The sequence below is a fragment of the Brachypodium distachyon genome, chromosome 1 (genome assembly GCF_000005505.3).
Source record: "Brachypodium distachyon strain Bd21 chromosome 1, Brachypodium_distachyon_v3.0, whole genome shotgun sequence".
NCBI lineage: Eukaryota > Viridiplantae > Streptophyta > Magnoliopsida > Poales > Poaceae > Brachypodium > Brachypodium distachyon.
Window position 1 is genome coordinate 3,321,480 of NC_016131.3, and position 19,940 is coordinate 3,341,419.

At 46.0% G+C, this 19,940-nt stretch overlaps 4 protein-coding genes and 1 long non-coding RNA gene across 5 annotated transcripts; 4 read left to right on the forward strand and 1 right to left on the reverse strand.

The window, feature by feature from the left end:
* The first annotated feature begins 162 nt into the window (after positions 1–162).
* Positions 163–3,606, forward strand: LOC100829170 (hydroxyproline O-galactosyltransferase GALT6). Its single transcript, XM_003564245.4, has 7 exons — positions 163–1,075; positions 1,261–1,499; positions 1,592–1,879; positions 1,964–2,092; positions 2,196–2,369; positions 2,784–2,891; positions 2,981–3,606. Exons 1-7 carry the CDS (start codon positions 226–228, stop codon positions 3,188–3,190), a joined length of 1,998 nt encoding a protein of 665 aa, XP_003564293.2. The 5' UTR covers positions 163–225; the 3' UTR covers positions 3,191–3,606.
* A 382-nt stretch (positions 3,607–3,988) lies between these two features.
* On the forward strand, positions 3,989–6,248 carry LOC100831521 (probable prolyl 4-hydroxylase 6). Its single transcript, XM_003564253.4, has 7 exons — positions 3,989–4,282; positions 4,430–4,487; positions 4,593–4,697; positions 5,185–5,242; positions 5,326–5,501; positions 5,576–5,636; positions 5,725–6,248. Exons 1-7 carry the CDS (start codon positions 4,167–4,169, stop codon positions 6,030–6,032), a joined length of 882 nt encoding a protein of 293 aa, XP_003564301.1. The 5' UTR covers positions 3,989–4,166; the 3' UTR covers positions 6,033–6,248.
* A 1,540-nt stretch (positions 6,249–7,788) lies between these two features.
* LOC112269903 lies at positions 7,789–9,006 on the forward strand. The gene is made up of 2 exons (XR_002962144.1): positions 7,789–8,198; positions 8,893–9,006. It is a non-coding gene; the product is annotated as an uncharacterized LOC112269903 (long non-coding RNA).
* Positions 9,007–11,214: 2,208 nt separating this feature from the next.
* Positions 11,215–12,188, forward strand: LOC100827522 (glycine-rich protein 23). Its single transcript, XM_003559235.3, has one exon. It carries the CDS (start codon positions 11,333–11,335, stop codon positions 11,771–11,773), a length of 441 nt encoding a protein of 146 aa, XP_003559283.1. The 5' UTR covers positions 11,215–11,332; the 3' UTR covers positions 11,774–12,188.
* A 2,409-nt stretch (positions 12,189–14,597) lies between these two features.
* LOC100837971 (vesicle-associated membrane protein 721) lies at positions 14,598–18,673 on the reverse strand. The gene is made up of 5 exons (XM_010229877.2): positions 18,311–18,673; positions 16,783–16,924; positions 16,582–16,702; positions 15,954–16,016; positions 14,598–15,015 (listed from the first exon to the last, which is right to left on the reverse strand). Exons 1-5 carry the CDS (start codon positions 18,498–18,500, stop codon positions 14,869–14,871), a joined length of 663 nt encoding a protein of 220 aa, XP_010228179.1. The 5' UTR covers positions 18,501–18,673; the 3' UTR covers positions 14,598–14,868.
* Positions 18,674–19,940: the final 1,267 nt, after the last annotated feature.

A 19,940-nucleotide genomic window follows, 5' to 3' on the forward strand; every position in this document is an offset into this window, starting at 1 on the left:
TTTGCACATACTAGAAAATTACAGATTTTTTTTGCCACGTGTTCCGCTGCGAATGTTCAAAACGAGTGCTATCGCTGTGGAATTTCTATACGATTTTGCCCTGAGAGCTAGCTATACATTCCGTTGTTTTTGAAGCTGCTATCTCTTTCCTCATTCCTCCAGAGTTCACCCAGTCTCCGCCTCCTGCAACGGCCCGTTCTTCAAAACTCTCCGCCTCCGCAATAAATGAGCCAGCCACTTCTTCTTCCACCCCCGCGTCCCGAACGGCTACTCTTCTTCCCTCCTTCCTTCCTTGTCCTTGACTATTCATTCAGGCTTCAGCCAAGCCAGCCCGGCCGCTTCGCCGACGCGCCATCCATGCCGCCGAAGCGCGCGTGCCGGGTGGCGCTCCTCGCCGCGGCGGCCGCATACCTGCTCTTCCTCCTCCTCTTCGAGCTGCCCTCCGTCTCCGTCGCCCCCACCGGCCACCGCCCCCACCCCCGCCGCCGCGAGCTCGAGGCCCTCCGCTCCTCCTCCGCGGCTCCGCTCCGGCCCTACAAGCGCACCTTCCCTTCCTCCCATGCCCCCCGCCGCTCACGTCTCGCCGTGTCCTCCATCCGCTTCCGCCGCCCCGACAACGCCTCCTCCATCGAGGCCTCCGCGTCGTCCGCCTTCGCCGCCGCGGGCCCCCTCCTCCCGCGCCTCCTCTCCTCCTCTTCCTCTTCCGCATCCCCGTCCCCCTCCCCGTCCGCCTCCGCGTCTTGCCCCGCCACGGTTTCGGTGCCCAGAGACCGGCTCGCGGGCAGCAGGGGAGTCGCTGTGGAGCTGCCGTGCGGCATGGCCGTGGGGTCCCGCGTGACGGTGGTGGCGCGGCCGACGCGGAGAGAGGGTGCGGTGGCGTCGCAGTTCATGGTGGAGCTGCTGGGGACCAAGGCCGTGCAGGGGGAGGAGCCGCCCAGGATACTGCACTTCAACCCCAGGATCAGCGGGGACTTCAGCGGCCGCCCCGTCATCGAGCTCAACACCTGCTACCGGATGCAGTGGGCTCTGCCGCAGCGCTGCGAGGGGTGGGCGTCCCGGCCCGACGAGGACAAGGGTGAGTTTGAATCGATTGATAGCGCAGTTTAAATTTGGATATTCAATTACGAATTTTTGTAGGTTCAACTGTTTAATAAACCCAAAACATCCATGTAGTTTCCTGAAGGAGCGTAGCTAGACAATTGCATCGCTGAATTTGCTTGCGACTGGTGTGAATTTAATGTGCTGGTTTGGTCTTTTCAGTTGATGGGAAACTGAAGTGTGAGAAATGGATTCGGCGGGATGATGGCACCAAGTCGGAGGAGGAATCAAGAATGAAGTGGTGGTTGAACAGTTTGATAGGAAGGCCTAATAAGGTATCTGATGATCGGGCATACCCGTTTGCAGAGGGCAAGCTGTTTGTTCTAACAATCACAGCTGGTTTGGAAGGTTACCATGTCAATGTCGATGGGCGGCATGTTGCGTCATTCCCTTACCGCACTGTAAGTTTGTCATGTGCAGCATTACAGATTGTTCATCGGTTATATGTCATGAAAATTTAATCATCTAATGGGGTCAATTGTTGATTTAACAGGGTTACAATCTTGAGGATGCCACAGGCTTGTCTTTGAATGGAGACCTTGATATTGAGTCGATTTTTGCTGCCCATTTGCCAAAATCACATCCAAGCTTCGATCCATACAGATACCTTGAAATGTCTGAACAGTGGAAGGCATCGCCACTGCCAACTGAACCTGTTGAGCTTTTCATTGGCATTATTTCTGCAGCCAACCATTTTGCCGAGCGTATGGCTGTTCGGAAGTCATGGATGATTGCTACAAGGATATCGTCTAATACTGTTGCCCGGTTTTTTGTTGCGCTGGTAACAACTTGTTGGATGACTATATTTTTTTAAGATATCACTGCCTTCTGGAAACTCTAACCAATTCAAAGCGTCTCTTCACAGAATGGGAAAAAGGAGGTCAATGAAGAGTTGAGAAAGGAGGCAGAGTTCTTTGGTGACATTGTCCTAGTCCCTTTCATGGATAGCTATGACCTCGTGGTTTTAAAGACTATTGCCATTGCTGAGTATGGGGTGAGCAACTGAATTTCCTGCAGCCTAACACATCTTTAAACTGCTCTATTGTGGTTCTATTTCATCCATGAATATCCTCGTGTTAACTTTATCTATTTTGTAGGTGCGTGTTGTTCCAGCAAAATACATAATGAAGTGTGATGATGATACATTTGTTAGAATTGATTCAGTGCTGGATCAAGTGAAGAAAGTGCAGAATAGGGGAAGCATGTACGTGGGGAACATAAACTACTACCATAGACCTTTACGATCTGGAAAGTGGGCTGTGACGTATGAGGTACGATGCAGTTTCGTTTGCAATTACAGAACTATAGTATATACTTTGTAGCATGCTGTCCTAAAAGAAACTGAAAAAAAAAACTTGTATGTTGGGTCACCAAATTTCCTTCACTGGTGGAACTTCCATTATTCAGCATATTGCTGCTTTACAGAGCCATATTCCCCTTTCCAATATCATATTTTAATGTTAGTCTATGCCTTTACTAAAGCAGCATGGGTTTACCTCGTAGCTGGAGCCATGATTATGCTTGCGAATTGTTGATTGTCTTGTAAACACAGGATATTATGTTTTATAATACCTGGTGGTGGTATTAGTTATCATTTTTTGGGGCAAATTTCTCTTGATAGTAATATATCTAAGAGTGCATGAGTGCATGCATGAGTGTGATGTAATATTCCTGCTCCTTTCCAGGAATGGGAAGAAGAGGCATACCCACCATATGCTAATGGACCGGGCTACGTCATTTCATCAGACATTGCTCAGTACATCGTATCCGAGTTTGACAATCAGATACTAAGAGTAAGCTATCACAACCCCTGGCCAGTAAATATTGAAATGTCTGCCATGTTTGAAAACCTGACAAAATGGATGTTCTTACCTTGATTCAGCTGTTCAAGATGGAAGACGTGAGCATGGGCATGTGGGTCGAGAAGTTCAACCGGACTCGTCGACCGGTGCAGTATTCACACGACGGCAGATTCTACCAGTCCGGTTGCTTCGATGGCTACTACACCGCGCACTACCAGTCCCCGCAGCACATGATCTGCCTGTGGAGAAAATTGCAATCTGGGAGCGCCCAATGCTGCAACGCCAGGTGACAAGGGGCTACTTTTAGCTATTTGGAATCATCAGCAAGGTTTGGGCTTACTTTGGAGGCAGAGGGGCTTGTAGAATCATGAGCAAGGATGGGTTTGGACTTAAGTTGGAGGCGCTCCTTTCTGGACCTTGTAGCTTGCACGATTCGTTCGTTCTTTCGGTCAGTGGCTGATTCAGCTGCTGATGCTGACACTAGCTTAGATGCTCTTGCTAATTATGCTCGTATATATGTCAATTGTTTTTGACCTAGGAACTAAGAGCTTTCTGATCTTACGTGTATATCGAGGGAAAATATATTATGAGTTCTGTGTTGTGTTGTATCTTCGGCGGAAAGTCTAACGTGAACCTACTTCCATCTGCACCACTTCGCGCGTGAGTTTATAAACCCACATTTTGAAGAAAAATTCTTAAGATGTCATGGTATTGCCGCCTTAATTCAGGTACATGTATATAGTACAGTTTAAGAAAAATATTATCATGTGTGTCCTGTACAAGAACACAAAGATAAGAATATGTACCACTTTGTGAGTTTGTAAACTCAAACCTTTTGAGATATTTATTCTCAAAAGAAATCATAGCTTTACAGGTGTAGTTTGGGTACATGTACAAAAAAAACTTGGGGAAAATATATGATCAGATGTGTAATTTCCTGGGTTTTAGATGTCCCACTGTGTCGCTGTGCGCAACGGAACGGCACGGAGCCGAGTGGAACGCACCGGGCGGAGCCCACGGCAAAACCCACTGAAGCAGAAACCACCGACTCGCTCCTGTCTGAAAAAAGAAGAAGAAAGAAACCACGGATTCGTCCCCCGTTTCCTCCATTCCGGTGGGCGCCGGAATCCCAGCACCCGGAAACCCGCAGGGACGGCACGGGAGAGAGAGAGAGAAAGAGAGAGCTCGCCCTCTCTCCTCCGGCGCGTCCTTATAAGCAATGACCCCACCAGGCCACCGCCGCCGCCTCCCGCCGTCGTCCCCGTCATGGCTCCGCTCCTCTTCCTTCTCCTCGCCGCCCTCGCGTTGTCTCCGACCTTCGATGCCGCCGCCGGAGGCTTCTACGACCAGGCGCGCGTCACCCAGCTCTCCTGGCGCCCCAGGTCAGCTACAGGCTCTTCTTCTTGCTTCCTGCCCTCGACAGGCCGACCTGGCCTTTCGCCTGGGCATGCCTGGCCTTTTGCACGCGCACCACCTGTTTCTTGATTTGCGTCTTGACGATGTGAGGCCCCTTCTGCTTGTGCGCGCAGGGCGTTCCTGTACAGCGGCTTCCTCTCGCACGCCGAGTGCGACCACCTCGTCAAGCTGGTGAGTCGCTGCTTACTGTTGTGGCAACGAAGGGGTCCTTGTATTGTGTTGTGAATGTGAGTCATGTGATCTCTGTGCTTTTCTTGGGTTGTCGTGGGGTTTTAGGCCAAGGGGAGGCTGCAGAAGTCGATGGTTGCGGACAATGACTCCGGGAAGAGTGTCATGAGCCAGGTGCGCACAAGCTCCGGCACGTTCTTGAACAAGCATGAGGTATGGGCCGTTGTTTTCTTGTTATTCTGTTCTTTCATTTCTGCTAATTTTACCCGCATTGGCACAATTGATCATATACGCAACACTGAGAAGTGACAAAAAACCGCTAGATCAAGCTTACGGTAATGCACAAGGAGATGTTTTTAAAATAAATAAAGGAGCTTATCACTTCCAACTTCATCAAGGAGATGAATTTGTTCACTGATTGTAATTTGTACCTTTTTTGTTTAGATGTAAAATGGTGAACTAATTAGTACCTTGCTAAGAAAATCCCTCCCCTTGAAAATATTGAGGAAATAAAGTAACTAGTGTTCTTGCTTTTTGTGAAAATCAATCTCGATGAATTGATCATATTTTTCTCTAGTGCAATCGATGAAAAAACCCACGTAAAACATAGTTGTGCTGTTCCTTCAATGCCCTATGGATCAAACAACTATGTAAATTTCAAGACATGCTAATCTGTTTCATTTCCTTTGATCAATTCAAGGATGAAATTATCTCTGGAATTGAAAAGCGCGTAGCTGCTTGGACATTTCTACCTGAAGGTACTTTGCGCAACCTTATATACCTTTCAGCCATTTCAGGGCTAGAGAGCATTCTTTAACTGGCTAGCTTGTTTCTGGATCAGAAAATGCCGAGTCAATTCAGGTTCTGCACTATGAAGTTGGTCAGAAGTATGATGCCCACTTCGATTATTTTCATGACAAAAATAACCAGAAGCTTGGTGGTCATCGAGTTGCCACTGTCCTTATGTACCTGACAGATGTGAAGAAGGGTGGGGAAACTGTCTTTCCGAATGCAGAGGTATGCCATTATTTCTGAGATCACTTAGCCTTTCCTGGGACAGCAAGTTATAGTCATCCGATGCACTCTTTCAGGGAAGACATTTACAACACAAGGATGAAACGTGGTCCGAGTGCGCAAGATCTGGCCTGGCAGGTAGCCTTCATCAGCATGTGAAACAGTAGTAGCGACCCAGATTATACATGTGCTTGTCCTAAAACAAGTGTTTGCTCTTCTCTTGCAGTGAAGCCAAGAAAAGGTGATGCACTACTGTTCTTCAGTCTCCACATTAACGCGACAACAGATCCAAGCAGTCTTCATGGAAGCTGCCCAGTAATTGAGGGTGAGAAGTGGTCTGCCACAAAATGGATCCACGTCCGGTCATTTGACAATCCTCCAATTGTTAGGATGGACGTGCGGTGTTCTGATGACAATGAGCTTTGCTCTAAATGGGCTGCTGTTGGAGAGTGTTACAGGAACCCAAAATACATGATAGGCACGAAAGATACGCTCGGATTTTGCCGCAAAAGTTGCGGGATTTGCGATGCTTGAAACTCTCACCTATCTGAACTGTATATGTGAAGTGCAGTGTTAGCCTGTTGTCTGTTTCCACTCCCCTTTCTGTTTTACCTGGGATGTACGTTACAAAACCAAGTAGACTTACTCCTCTTAACATGTAGTTTGACCGCAGAGCATCTTGACATAAAGCTATTTTTTTAATCCAACCTGCTGATATCAAAGAATTTCTCCAGCATTAAATTGCATTCAGCTCTCATGTCTTCGGAGCCTGGGCCATATGAAAATGTTCTTGATCCATCCTACCAATTGTACTCTGCACAATTTGATAGTTCCTACTACAGGGCTCAAGGTAGTCCTCCATAGACCATAGATGAATCTGTATAAAAATAAATTGAACACTGTCAAGTGTAAGCTATAGACACATAAATGGCACTGAGGTTATGGTTGTTCTCCCATTTCTTAATAAGCTATCCACTGCAAAACTGAATGTTCTGTGTGCATGTTCCTCTTCTCTCCCTTTTCTTTTCAGGTGCATTCCTTGAATCTGCTAGCGAGCGAAGCAAAACCACCATTGGAAATTTATTTATTTGCTCCTGTTTTGATAGTCAAGCGCAAAATGTGAACCTATTTGGTAAGTTCAAAGTCAAAATTAGACTCTCCGAATGTTCACGGGTTCAAATGCACTTGTAAATGGACCACTGATTGGTGCCAATTCCTCAGGTAACTCACTTCAAATGTGTAGCAAAGTATGACACAGAGCTGCCAGCTGCAAAGTACATTGGTTTGGCAGCTCTTTGTACTGTCCTTGGGATCAGAAATAATCTGTACAAACGGTGGGTGTATGCCGGGACCCGGAGGGGAGAGAGATGCATGTACAACTATTGCTCCTACGTAGGGGCGCATCTCTGTCCCCACTCTGGTCAGCAGCATCTCTCGCAGCAAGAAAAAAAAACAGTACATCCACACACTGACCCATTGTACATTTTGTACTACATACTACTGCATCCCATCTCCAGGGCACAAGATGACTGGTCAAGAAGAAGAACAAAAGATTTATAGTCCCACAGAAGCAGCTCTCCTCTCATCACACACAGCTTGCTTTGGACTGGAGAGTTCACTTTAGCTGTTCAAAGCATACAAGAAAAGAAGTTAAAGAGAGGAGGAAATGGAGGGAGGGAGGGAGGAATCAGAAAGCATTGCTTGCCACTTTGGCAGGCTGGTGTTCCTCTCCTTTCTCTTTGGCACTTTAATTTTCCCTTGTTTATTTTTTGTATCGTCAGGATAATTTATTTTTGCGTGCTTTTCTTGTATCTTCAATGCAAAATATTATTTTGGGTTTAAGGCAGAGTGGGAAACAAAAAAAACTTGCAAATAAATTTGATTTTTTAAAGGAAAACTGTGTATACATTAGGCGAAGCAAAAGCTTCTTTGGTGGGTGACTTGGCCTACTTTGGCTTAGGTGCTAGGGCTGAAACGACAATTGGTTTTCACACTTTATATGAAGATAAGGACCAAAGCCTGGAAATTTTCTTGGGTCCTTGTATGCAGAATTGCAGACCTGTAACCTGTTTGTTTCCTCTGTAGCAAACTTACTATATGATGTTGAAACTGATACAGTGTGAAGGAAAAAAGAATGGGTACCTCTAAAACAAAATAAGGCAGCAGCAGCAGTACTAACATGTCTAAAGTTACTTCTGTCAAAAAAAGAAAGGAGCTCTTGCCCACACCCCTCCCTTTGCCGAGAATCTTTGGTGCTTGTTTCTTGTGAGAGGGAAGCTTGGTACTTTACACAACTGGAACCCCCACCACCACTAGAACAACCTCTGTTTTCGCGAAAAAAGCTAAAGTTTTTATGCTTAACACTCTCTTAAATAGCAGTTCTTAGAAGAAGATAAGGCCAGGCCACCTCCCCCACCTAGTTACACACCACAGCATCCAGCCAGACCCTTTGTTCTTAGAAGATAACACTCTCTTGTTTGTTCCTTCTTGCAATGCAAATATGCAATGCAATGCAGCATCTCTTTGCTTCGCCAGATTCTGCCTCATCAGTCGGAAGCTTCTATATCCACGCCTCGGGATGACCGCAGCTATGCTCGACCAGGCGATCTTCCAGACTCACCAGCACCCCTGAAGATTTTCACCAAATTAGAGGGAGATGAAGGAATTGATCATTGAACAGCATGTCAGTCTGTGTTTCAGGTGATCCTACACGGCACCTTTAGATATCTGTTGGGCATTGTTATTAATTATGGGTGTGTTTACTTTGTTTGACTGCTTCCATGCATGTAGACTAATCATTCCAAGTATGATATGTGCATCCTTGTTAGTGACTAGGGGAATAGTTTCATCACAAGGGGAGATAATATTAAGACATAATTTTGCTTGAGCATAAAAGGGTTGATAAGAACAAAGAGATAAGTAAAATACGTGAAACAAAGATGCCACACTCCTTTAGACAATTTTAAGGGGAGATAATATTACTCTTCTTACTCAACCTATGTCACAAGAAAATATCAGGAAACATCGCAAATGGAATGCTGTTAATACAGTGAACTAGTAGCCTATCTGTCAGATGGATATTAAATATGGCCTAAACCATGAACTTGATCCTGTTAAACAACCATGGGCAGGAAGAGATCATTATTTCAAATTTGATCAAGAACTGCAGCTAGCCTGTTGTCTGTCATCTCACCATGCAGAAAAAAAAAAGCAATGTAACAAGACTACTCCACAAAGACCAATGAATTGCATGCCATTTTTCCTTTTTAAGAAACCGCTGCATACCATTTTCAAATTTCAAGCAGTGGCTCCAAACTTCAAGAAACCTATATACGCATGGACATAAATATGGAAACATTTCTGATTTGCCAAATCATATGCAAACTGTTTACAGGTCACATGGCTCAGAAACTAGCATCTGAACTGAAGCTGCACAAACAAAAAAGAGGAGGGAAATAAAGAAAGAAACGAGCTCATGCAGAGTCAATCTTGCAATGCAAAACACAAAGAAAAAATGTGAAGTGGAGTGAAGCACCTGTTGTGTATAGGATCAGGGCCATTAGGCACCCTCCTCTTGCTGTCCTGTAAAGAAGGATCATCAGCCCCGAAATCCTCCAGAGTCCTCCTCGACTCTCCCGCCGCGCCGCCTCTCCACAGCGCCCTCCTCCCTCCGATCGCGGCGGCGGCGATCAACGGCGGAGACGGCCTCTCCGCGACCAAGGACATCAGAATCAGAACTCCGAACAAGGTCGCCGCCGCCGCAGTTGCCCGCCTCCCCGACCGGACCGGGCTTCTCATAATACCAACCCGGCGCTATCTCTGCGCCTCGGCCAAATCCTCACTCTCCTCTGCTTTTCCACGAGCTCTTTTATGCTGCTGCTGGTGGTGCAGCTGCGACGAGGCTGGCTGCATATTATAATGTGGGGGAGAGCGAGAGGGAAGGAGAAGTAGCAACAGCAGCAGCATCGCGGCAGGGATTTGTGTCAGCCGCTGTTGTGTGGGGGTGTGAGTGCAGTGTATTCCTGCTTCTTGTTTTGTTCTGGAGAGGCTTCCTTTTGCTTTAGCCTGATTCTGCTGTGCTTTTCAAGGACCTCTCATGGAGAAGGGAGGAGAGGGAGAAGCAAAGCAAGTGAGCCAGCCAGCCATGCTTGCTTTTCTTTTGCCATGCACGCTGCTTTCTTTTTTGTTTTCTTTGGGTTATGTTGTTTTCTTTCATCATCATCCTCATCTCTTTTTCCTTTCCAATCTCTTGTTTGTTCTTGTGAGAAAAAAAGACAGTGAAAGAGAGAGAGGGGGAGAAAAAGGTAAAGTTTTAGGACAGCAATTGCTGTCTGTAAAAACTCTGAATGCTGATCCTTAAGGCTGTACTTGTTCTCCGTTCCTTTTCTTTTCTTTGAACTTGAGCTGTTCTCCTTCACCAAGTACATAGATTCCTCTAGGGGAGGTAATTCTTCAGACTACATGTATGTGTGTAACAAAAGAATTTCATCTTTGAGATGCATGACAGATGAGAGATGGTAAAAGTGAGGTCCAAAACCCAAAAGCAGCTCCCAAAGTGAGCAGCACCCTGAAGGGAAATAAACACTACTTTCAGGCGATGATGTGTCACAATCCTTTTAATCTTGGGGAGCTCAGATTACAAAGCGGTGATATGATCTTCTCAAAATCAGTAGCAGTGTGATTCTGATTCTTTGCCCCCAACCCCAAGTTCCCCTGTTTTGGGATGGCGATGCGCTCAGCTCCATCATCCATTTCGAATATGTAAACGCGATCGAATCTGTTGGATTTTGCTTCCCCTGCATGTGAAATCAACTCAGAGATTTCAGAATATTTTGGAGGGAAAAAGGAAGAAGAAACAAAGAGAAGGGACTTAGGATCTCAATGCTGCGGCCAAAATTATGTACTGTATGTTTTATTCTGCAGGAGCAAAAGAAAAAAAGGCACCGTTCTGAAGATACACCAAAAATTTCTTGATACAGGGAAGCTTGAGGAGGGAAGGAAGGAAGGGTATTGGGCCTAGTGGCTGCTGGGTTCAAAGGGCCTCTGAAACGTACAAAGGGGCCAAACTAGTTGGTTATTTCTGAGACAAGCTCAAATTTACTGGCATGGCATATTGGCAGCATGGCACTTGAATTTTCTCGGAGGAGAAAATTACCAATCACCATTTGCAACAACTAAAAAAAAAGATGGCCGGCCAAACTAACGTACTTGGCCATATATCTAAGACCTGAAAACGAGCCTAAACCGTGCAGGATTGCTGCTTACAAATGCGAGCAACACGACTTCTCCGTCTAAAATTGTACTAGTAGTAGTATTTTTTTGACATAACTTTAGTATACTACTGTAGTATTTTTGAGGACACACATGCGCCTTTTTTTCAAAACAATTCTCGTTATGTGGGTAGATCGGGCTTGTGCCTAACAATAGAAACGGGCACCAAAAATATATGGGCCTCGGGCCAAGCTCGGGCTCTGAATCCAGAAGCCCAGTATGTACAAACCAGATTCGCGGCCCACACTCTAGCATTGAGTCGAGAGGGCCCAAATTTACCCCTCCTCGCCTTCCGCCTTCCCCCCTACCTCCGCTCCTCCCAAATTTACTGCTCCTCCACCTCCCGGTCCTGAACAAACATTCACTACACTGTCACACTGTCTATACTGTAGCACTAGCACACCACACCAGAGAACCCCCCGGTCCGGCTTCATTTACAGCAGCTGCCCCTGCGCCCGTCTATTTAAACCCGCACAGCCGTAGAATACAATCGATCAAGCAGAAACTCGATCTGTATACTGCCTTCTGAGCTATAGCTAGCAAAGGTAGAAGTAGAACCGGCCATGGCGACCAAGGAGGAGAAGGCGTTCTGCTCTGTTGTCCTGCTGGTCTCCTTCGCGCTGGCCGCGGCGGAGGCCAGGGCCATGCCGCCGCCGCCGTCTGCTGCGGCCTCGCTTCCGGTTGATCCGGCCTGGAACGGAGGAGGGGGAAAGGGGGCGGGGTCGGAGGAGGAGGAGAAGAACCTGTTCGTGGGCGTGGGCGGCATGGGCGACCTCCCGGGGCTCCCGGCCGTGGGCGGCGGCTACGGCGGCGGCTTCGGCAACAACGGCGCTGGCGTCTTCAGCGGCGTCACCGGCCCGCTCGGCGGCGTCGGCGGCGGCGTCGGGAGCGTCGGCCCCGTCGGCGGGGTCATCGGCGCCGGGGGTACCGGTAGCGGCATCCCCTTCGGCGGGTTCGCAGGCGGAAGCGGCGCAGGTGCGGGCGGCGGCAATGTCACGCCTTGAGATCGAGTCTCGTACGTGTTGGTCTCGCGACCTAGCCAAGGACGTACGCGCGTGTTGGATGTCGTGGGAGTATATATGTACGTATATACGTGCTGCACTTGCACCGTATACGTACATGCGTATGTGTACTTGGGCCTGCAGGTGTGTTGTGTACACGTGCCGTGGTACGAACTACGTACGGGGTACGTAGTTTGCTTGTATCGTCGTCGTATTTGTGGGTGTACGTGTATGCGTGTCGCAGGGCAGGGAGAGTTTGGACCGTTATGTCTGTGTACAAGTTAAGTTAGGGTCTTAATTAGATCTCTACGGCTGTGTGTGTGGTTGTGTTTTGTTATGTGTCTACGTACTCATGTACTATGTGTCAAGAGAGCCAGACTAGCTAGTTAATGATGGAGAATCAATGTCGTGTTGTCTTCGTCTTGGTGTGTCATCAAATCAGCTTCCGTGCGTCTGCAGTCTTACGGTTCCAGATAAATTAAATAAAATACCCCTGCCAGGTGATCAACAAGCGAGCAAAATAGGGAAAAGCTAATCACATGCTAGTAGTATCAATGTATGGTCTTATTGACAGGAAACCGTTTTGGTTTTGAACATGGAACCAAAACTTTTAATAACAAGTACTCATGTCTACCAAACAGATCTTAGAGGAATCGGATCGAGTGCTCATGTCTACTAAGAATAAAGGGAAAACTATCCATTCATTAGGAGAGAAAGCATTTGTTACTGAGTGAATGTTTTTACGAGGGTGCTGGGGATGTCAAAGGAAAAGGATCAAAGACGCGGACATTAATCTTTTGTCTTTTTAAAGAAAAACAAAGGCAAAAAAGGGGAAGTTTTACGAGATTTTAGATATTTACATAGATTTGCGGCACACGAGCAAAATAGCCTAATCTTTGGGCATTATATTACATTGTCCAAATGATGAGTGTCCGCAGTAATCCTATTTTGATTTTATCCATAATAATCGGTGGCATGATCGCAAATGTCGAAAAACTCTCGCGTTCTTTTTTTCCGAAAGCTCCAAGCCACGGGCATGCCCAGTCCTGTATATCATCCCATGAGGCCATGAATCGAATATCTCTGGGTGTGGGCCGTTTAGTGTAAGAATTCGTGCTCTTCCTGCTGGAATACTCGAGAAGGGAATCGAAAGAACTGAGGTAGATGGGAGTTCGGCTCAACATCTCCCTCCGATTTGTATCGATTCGGGACGGAGGGAGTATCTACCACGGCTTTGCACGCAGTTCTGAGCTGCCTACTCGCACGTGCATGCTGATGCTGCCGCACGCGCGCGTGAGTGCGTCTTTGTTTCTTCATCATGGCCCGCTGTTTGTGTTGATCTGCATGGACGCGACGAAGCACGTCCACAGCTAGCCAGGCCACGTGTGGCGCCGTCCGCTAGGAGTACGTACTACATTGTTGCAGCCCAGGAGGCAAATTCACATTGTTGCGCGTAACAAAGTAGGCGATGGCGCACTGATGGCCATAGTCTTCGTCGTGCCGTGCGCCATGTGGTTCCCGTTGGAATCGTGTCAAATTCTGCTCGATGTCGTCGTGCCTGTTACGAGCAACCCGGTCGTCCGTACGGCCGCAGTACTTCCCTTCCAGGGGATTCCGTCTTCTTTACTACTTACTATAGCCCACGATGCAGAAGCAGGGCAGAGATGCATTAACCCGAGCGAGCGAATCCGGCACTCTCGATCACCCTCCCTCTTCATCACGGGCACGGCCGGCGCATTCGAGAGCTTTTGCGTAAATGAGCATTCATGGCGACCGATGCCGGTCAAGGCCTATCGAGAGCTCTCTCAAGTCTCAACTCCGAGCTGAAGCGGCGCACTAGGCTCGCTGCCGCAGCAGTCAGTCTGCGTGCCTGCCTGCGCCCTCCATCCCCATCCATCGGATGGATGATCGGCGGTACGGTACGGCCATGCGTCATTTACTTCTGAAACGAGGCAACGAGCAGAGCTTGCGAGCTTATCTCACTAGGAGCTGCTGGTCTGAGACGAGGGCCGTCTTCAATTCGCGAGCGGCAGGTGCAGCAAAGCGGGAGACGGACTAGTACGAACGGGAGCCGGGAGCGGTAAAATTCAATGCGGCAGCAAATGCGGGTCTCGCTACTGTCTTCCGCTCCTTGGTCGGCGGAGCAGCGTGCCGTGTGTTCGGTGGTGCGCGAGTTGGCGTAAACGAGCTGTGCGAGATAAGATCGGCGCCATCATTCCGTTTCCTTCGGGATAAAGATCGCCGGTAGCTCCTGAGCAGTGATGGCTCTGCTGCTCTAGGTGAGCCGAGGTGCAGGACTGCATGCCGTCGATTTCAACGGAAATAGACCTCCACACGAAACTATTTCACGAAACAAGACATCACCACACGGTGAAGCTTAGTTGGCCATCTCATCACAATTTAGCATCGTATCGGTGTTTGTTTTCATGATTTGTTGATGTGGCAGGCATCATAATCATCTCGTTCTAGGGGGATCTACACTCTATTAAACTGAAGTTTAAAAGTCTGAACATTTTGATTTTACATATATTGTTTGCTTTCTGAGCAAGCACCGGTGTATACTCATGCTCCGAAGCTTTGATTCTTTCAACAAGCACCGCTGCTCTTTGTGCCCTACAGAGTTTAGCACCTGAGCTAAAATGCCAAACTGATGAAGCGTCGATACACTACATACACTACAGAGTTAAGCACCGGAGCTAAAATAACAACCTGCTACGTGAACCGGCACTTCGTTAATAAAAATCCAGAGGGTAAACCCAGGATTGTGGTGATCACTCACAAGCACAAAGACTAGGGAAGAGGGTCACCCAAGCATAACAACATTCTGTGGGCACTTAAGTAAATCTCTACTCATATAATAGAAAGGGTTAAGATCCAAGCTATACATACATAGCGTCCAAAAATACACGACCCCGCTGACCCAGCCACCATCCAAACATTAAGCAAACAGCCCAACACTGACGACGTAAACACCCCCCAGGCACCACGAACCGGGCCAGAGCACACTAGAGAAAGAACAGAACACCATATGGTTTTTGCTCCAAGCAGAAGCAGCAGGTAATATAGGGACTGCTGAATGTATCTCGACCAGGCCGCCCTTACTTGCACTTGAATCCATGGCACACGGACAGGATTATGATGAGAATGAGTGCAACAATTATGCCGAGAACAATCAGCTTGATCTTCATGTTTTGTAGCCACATCTTTCTCCTTACCTGCGTTCCTTGCTGCCTGAAATCTTGAGCCTGCACACCACACAATCAAAGATCTTAGATAACCGCCTGTGTCCGTTCTTCTCAATTCAATAAATCCAGCATAACTGGAAAATGTCAGTATGTTCACAAAACTTTTGATCAAAGTTGAGTAACAACATCATGTTATCCTTTTCCAATGCCCAAAACTCTAGATTAAGCAATGCTTCCAGACTCTGGAATAAGCCCAGATAGTTAAGATGACACATCCATACCATTAGTACAGTTGGTCATTACCGTTACAGCAAGAGAAAATTAAGTAGGAATAGACTTGAAACACCTCGAGATGGGAAAAAAAATGCCAGCTAACTTCTGATAGTAGTAGAAATTAGGGTGCACACTAGAATAAATCCTACCAATTTTACAAATAAATACAAGGCATGTTCTCACTTATGGAAATAGGCATCATAAAAATTACAGGAAGATGACAGATTCATTCAACAATTTACACTTGCATTTCATTTCATCTTCATAAGTAGGGGAGGAAACTACTGTTGGTAATTGACCTAACCTAGGCTAGTTTCTAGATATCTCTAGCCAGTTGGGTATATCAGACTGACAGTCTAGTATTCTGTCACTTGCCGTAACCCATAACATGACAGAAAACTGATTTCACAAAACAAAGCTATGACTAATGGCATGGCCAATGCCTGAGTAGTTCAATCATATCAAGAGCACCTAACCAAGCAAATATTCACCATGTCAGTAATTGATATATAATGAAACACAAGTACTAGTTCAGCATAAACTTGGGTCCCAGCTAAACTGCATTAATTGTTAAATTTTTAAGCTCATGCTGGCTGATGTTTCGTGGTTCTGTAGGAAAATCAATAGTTCTAGCTGGGCAACATACATAACATCTTCACAAGAAACCTAATTAAAGTACACTGCCAGTGCAAGGAAGGATAAAAGAATGTGTCAACAGTCAAGACCTGTGAGCGTAGATTCTCTGTCTTGTCAACAAGCAGTTCAATCTTTTCTCCACGATCAAGAACCTGCATTTCAAAAATAGATGAATGGTCAGAAGCATTCTTCAAAAATGGCCAGAATTTTCAGATTTCATAAAGCAGATGAGTGATTAGAAGCACTCATAAAAAAACGACCATCATTTCAGATTTCATATCCACTCTGTCCAGCTATATTAGGCGTATTTCAAATTTTTTTTGTCAAGAATTTAAGGTCACACACTTCTTTCCTTGCAGTTTCATTCGATTCTTCACTCTTACAGCCAATTCTAATTAATCAAGTGCATCAATGCATGCCAGACTTTCCTATGGTTCAAGAAAAAACGGGCAAGAAGCAGCTTCTGCCACTGATGCTTCATATTGGTTTCTGCAAGTGCCAATGCACATGCATGCATTATTCCTTGTACAAATTATATCTGATGTTGCAGGAGTTACTGGGTGATGGTGATGTACAGAAGAGTTGTGTTGAATGACCTAAGATGTGTTAGTTAGGGGTAGTTTAGACAATTCTTGTACCATTTGGTTTATGTGCCTCGTATATTCCTGAAAAGAGGAAGTACTCCATAGAACTAATCTCAAAAGAACCAAGCTATACCTTCTCGATGTTTTCCATCATAACGTTTTTGACTTCTGAAACTTGTGCTTGCACTTTAGCAAGCTTATTTATCTCTTCTGGGTGGTCCACACAATACTGCATGTGCTCTTTAAGTTTTGATCTACAATAGTCAGATTCAGACACCAAAATTAGTACAAAAAAGGTATATCTACCAAGTCCAACACTGGAAACAATGCATACCCAAACTCTCTGTTGAGGCTGCTTGCTGCAGCAGTAGCTGCTTTCCCACCACCATATCTTTTGCTGAAATCATCCTTTATCCTAACCAAGAAAGCAATGGGCATTTGTTGCCCTACTGATTCAACGGCAACTACACAGTATGCTGCAGAATAAAGCATGATGTTAGGGTCATAGGCTCATTAACTTTTGACTTTGGAATGGCAAGAAATGTAATGTAGTGTTCCAGAGTAATATTTTGACTAATGAGAGAGAGAGAGACGAACTTTCCACACTACCATATTTGTACATTACTATTTGATGGGGAGTTTTTCAAGCAGTATGGTCACCGTTAAAAGCCATGTTTCATAAAATTGGAGGTAAGATGCAGATTCTGAAAGACTTAGTGTAGAGAAGTACAATAAGGAAGTAGCACTTTCTTAACAAGTTTAGAACTACTGGGTCTCACCCTGTTGCATTAGGAGTCCACATAGTACCACTCACATAAGAAACAAAAATCAATATAGAAAGATCAACCAGTAATGTTGAAAATTTCTCAAAATTATCCTGTCTTCTGCTGCACTGCCAATCGAAACTAGATTTAATTTTTCGCCACAAAGGCTACACCTGATTAACCACATCATTCAACCTACAGGCCACACCTCGATCCGAGAGGAGTATTTATATGATTCAAATTTACACAGTATTATGGACAAAATTATCATCTGTTATTAGGGTTCTTAGGGACCAATGCTGATTATCTTATGGTTGTGCAATACTATTTGAACAAGGCGCATACCACCTTTATATGCACCATATTTGTGATCCCTTGTCATAAAATATTGAGGTTCGCCAATCTCCTAGCATTAATTTAGTCAATTTATCCCAGGTGACAACATCTTCAAATCAATCGTGTCACAGCATTTTCATCAATACAAACTTAATATGAAATTGGAAAATAACAAGTTAACCACTAACTGCAATCGCCAGAAATCACAAAAATGTTTGCATTATATCTTACTTTTTAAATAGATTCAAGGGTACTACTTATTCGGAAACATTATCAGCGCGAACAAACATGTGCTGGCATGTGGCATGTCTAGCAAGCCAGCAACGAATCATCTATCCTTATACTATAAATAGCATGTGCCTAGAAGCAGCACTGCTGCTGTCGGCTATTGCATCTCTGCCACGTAGGATAACACAAGTAAACCATTCAGCACACACTACAATACTGTCAACTACCCCGGAAGTATTACCAAACACGAATTTATCAATAATTAGCATGTGACCAGCTAGAGGGCTAGAACACATCTACGAGAAACGATTTAACACACAAACATCGCATAGTAAACAAGCCGATCGCACATCACAAATCAAAACGACCTAACAGCACGTCCAGCAAATCCGCGAGATCTACACCCAGGCAGCACAAATCGAGCACGCAACGAACCAGATCCACGCAGATCAGATTCAAATCCGTGAAGCAGAAACGAACTGGTGGAAGCAAAGGATCGAGACGAGGAGTCACGGGGGCGGGCGGGGAACTCACTGAAGCCGTCCTCGACGAGGTAGTTGAACGTGTGGCCGTCGCAGTTGTAGGTGAACTTGTTGTTGCTGGAGGGGAGCTTGGCGAGGCACTGGGAGGCGATGGTGGTGAAGTTGCCGGTGAACTCCGTGTACTCGGCCAGGACGACCGTGCCGCGGGCCACGAACGCGTAGATCAGCGACTGCTGCCCCATGGCTTCCCTTGTCCGTCCGTCCTCCCTCTCGCTCGCCGCCTGTGGTACGTGAGAGTCCAAGCTCGCCGCGGGGCTTCGCCGCCGGGTTAAGCAACCCTAGGGCTAGATCTCGGCGAGGTGGGGAGGAGAGGAGGGGGAAAGGTCGGTTTCGCTTTGGTGGAGTGAAAAGGAGGGGGAATGGGTGGGGTTGTAAAAGAAAAAAGAAATCGAAATTTCGGTTGGTGAGGTTTTGCGGAACGGTCCTCGGGCTTGTTTGTCAATTGCGCGTGAGGACCCGGCTTATTCAACTTTTGCTATGCTGGGGTTTCTTCAAGGTTAAGCGATTACTCGTAGTAGCTTAGCTGCCTCGTTGGACTCTGTCTCGAGCCTTTTTCTCCGGATTAAAGATCCTTTTCCCACCTTTTTCTAAGACCACTAGACCAGCTCCTCCAGATACTGACAGAGATTATAACAGAAATTAACCATGAATCATCCCATATGCAAGCTTATCCACATATATGTCGCATGTGACGAGCTTAACTAGAGAAAAATTAGGACCGTGACAAAGCAGAGCATGTAGCTAGAAAGCTGTGGATACCTTTAATTGTTTTCCAATAGCGAGATAGACACCTGACTGACCTTTTAGTTTTTTTTTTTAAGTACAGTCATGTCAAACCTGGGCCTCACCCCTGCACCTCCCGGCTGCTATGTGATGATGTCGTGTTATTCATCCTATCTATTTCTTCATGCCAATCTCATCTCTCGGTGGTGCTCTTTGGTCCCTATCTTATTGACAAACAACGCCGTTGGAAGCTTCTATCGTATTGTCAATCTTCCGTGATGGAGAACTAACTCACTGACATCAACATTTCCCTCGAAAAAAAACTCATTGGCATCAACATCTTCAGAGTCATGTGCTTTTAACATCAAGTTCTGCCAAAGCCTACGACGGTACGTACATGCAATGAGAGGAAAGGTGGACGATGTTACAGTTGCAATGGATCCACGTATTCTGATTAGAATAACCGTTTTATGAAACATGTGATGATTTCTGATTAGAATAATAAACATGTGATGATTTGCAATGGATCCACATATTCTGATTAGAATAACCGTTTTATGAAACATGTGATGATTTGCATGCTCTAAGAAATGATACTTCTCCGTCCAACAAATGATGTCTCAACTTTGATTAATATTTTTTTTCGAGGAACTTTGACTAAATTTGAACGCATCTATACGCTAAATCATGTTTAGATACATTCAAATTTTAACAAACTTGACACATCTTTTATTGGACGGAGTGAGCAGTAAAAGAAATTCATTCAAATTACTAGACAGAATCTTATCTTGTTTTTGGCGAAGACAGAATCTTATGGGCCGGATGAGGGAATCACGGGGTCGGGCCAGGCCGCACGGCATGATCGGGCCGGGCTGGGCCGTAACGACCGGCCCAGATTA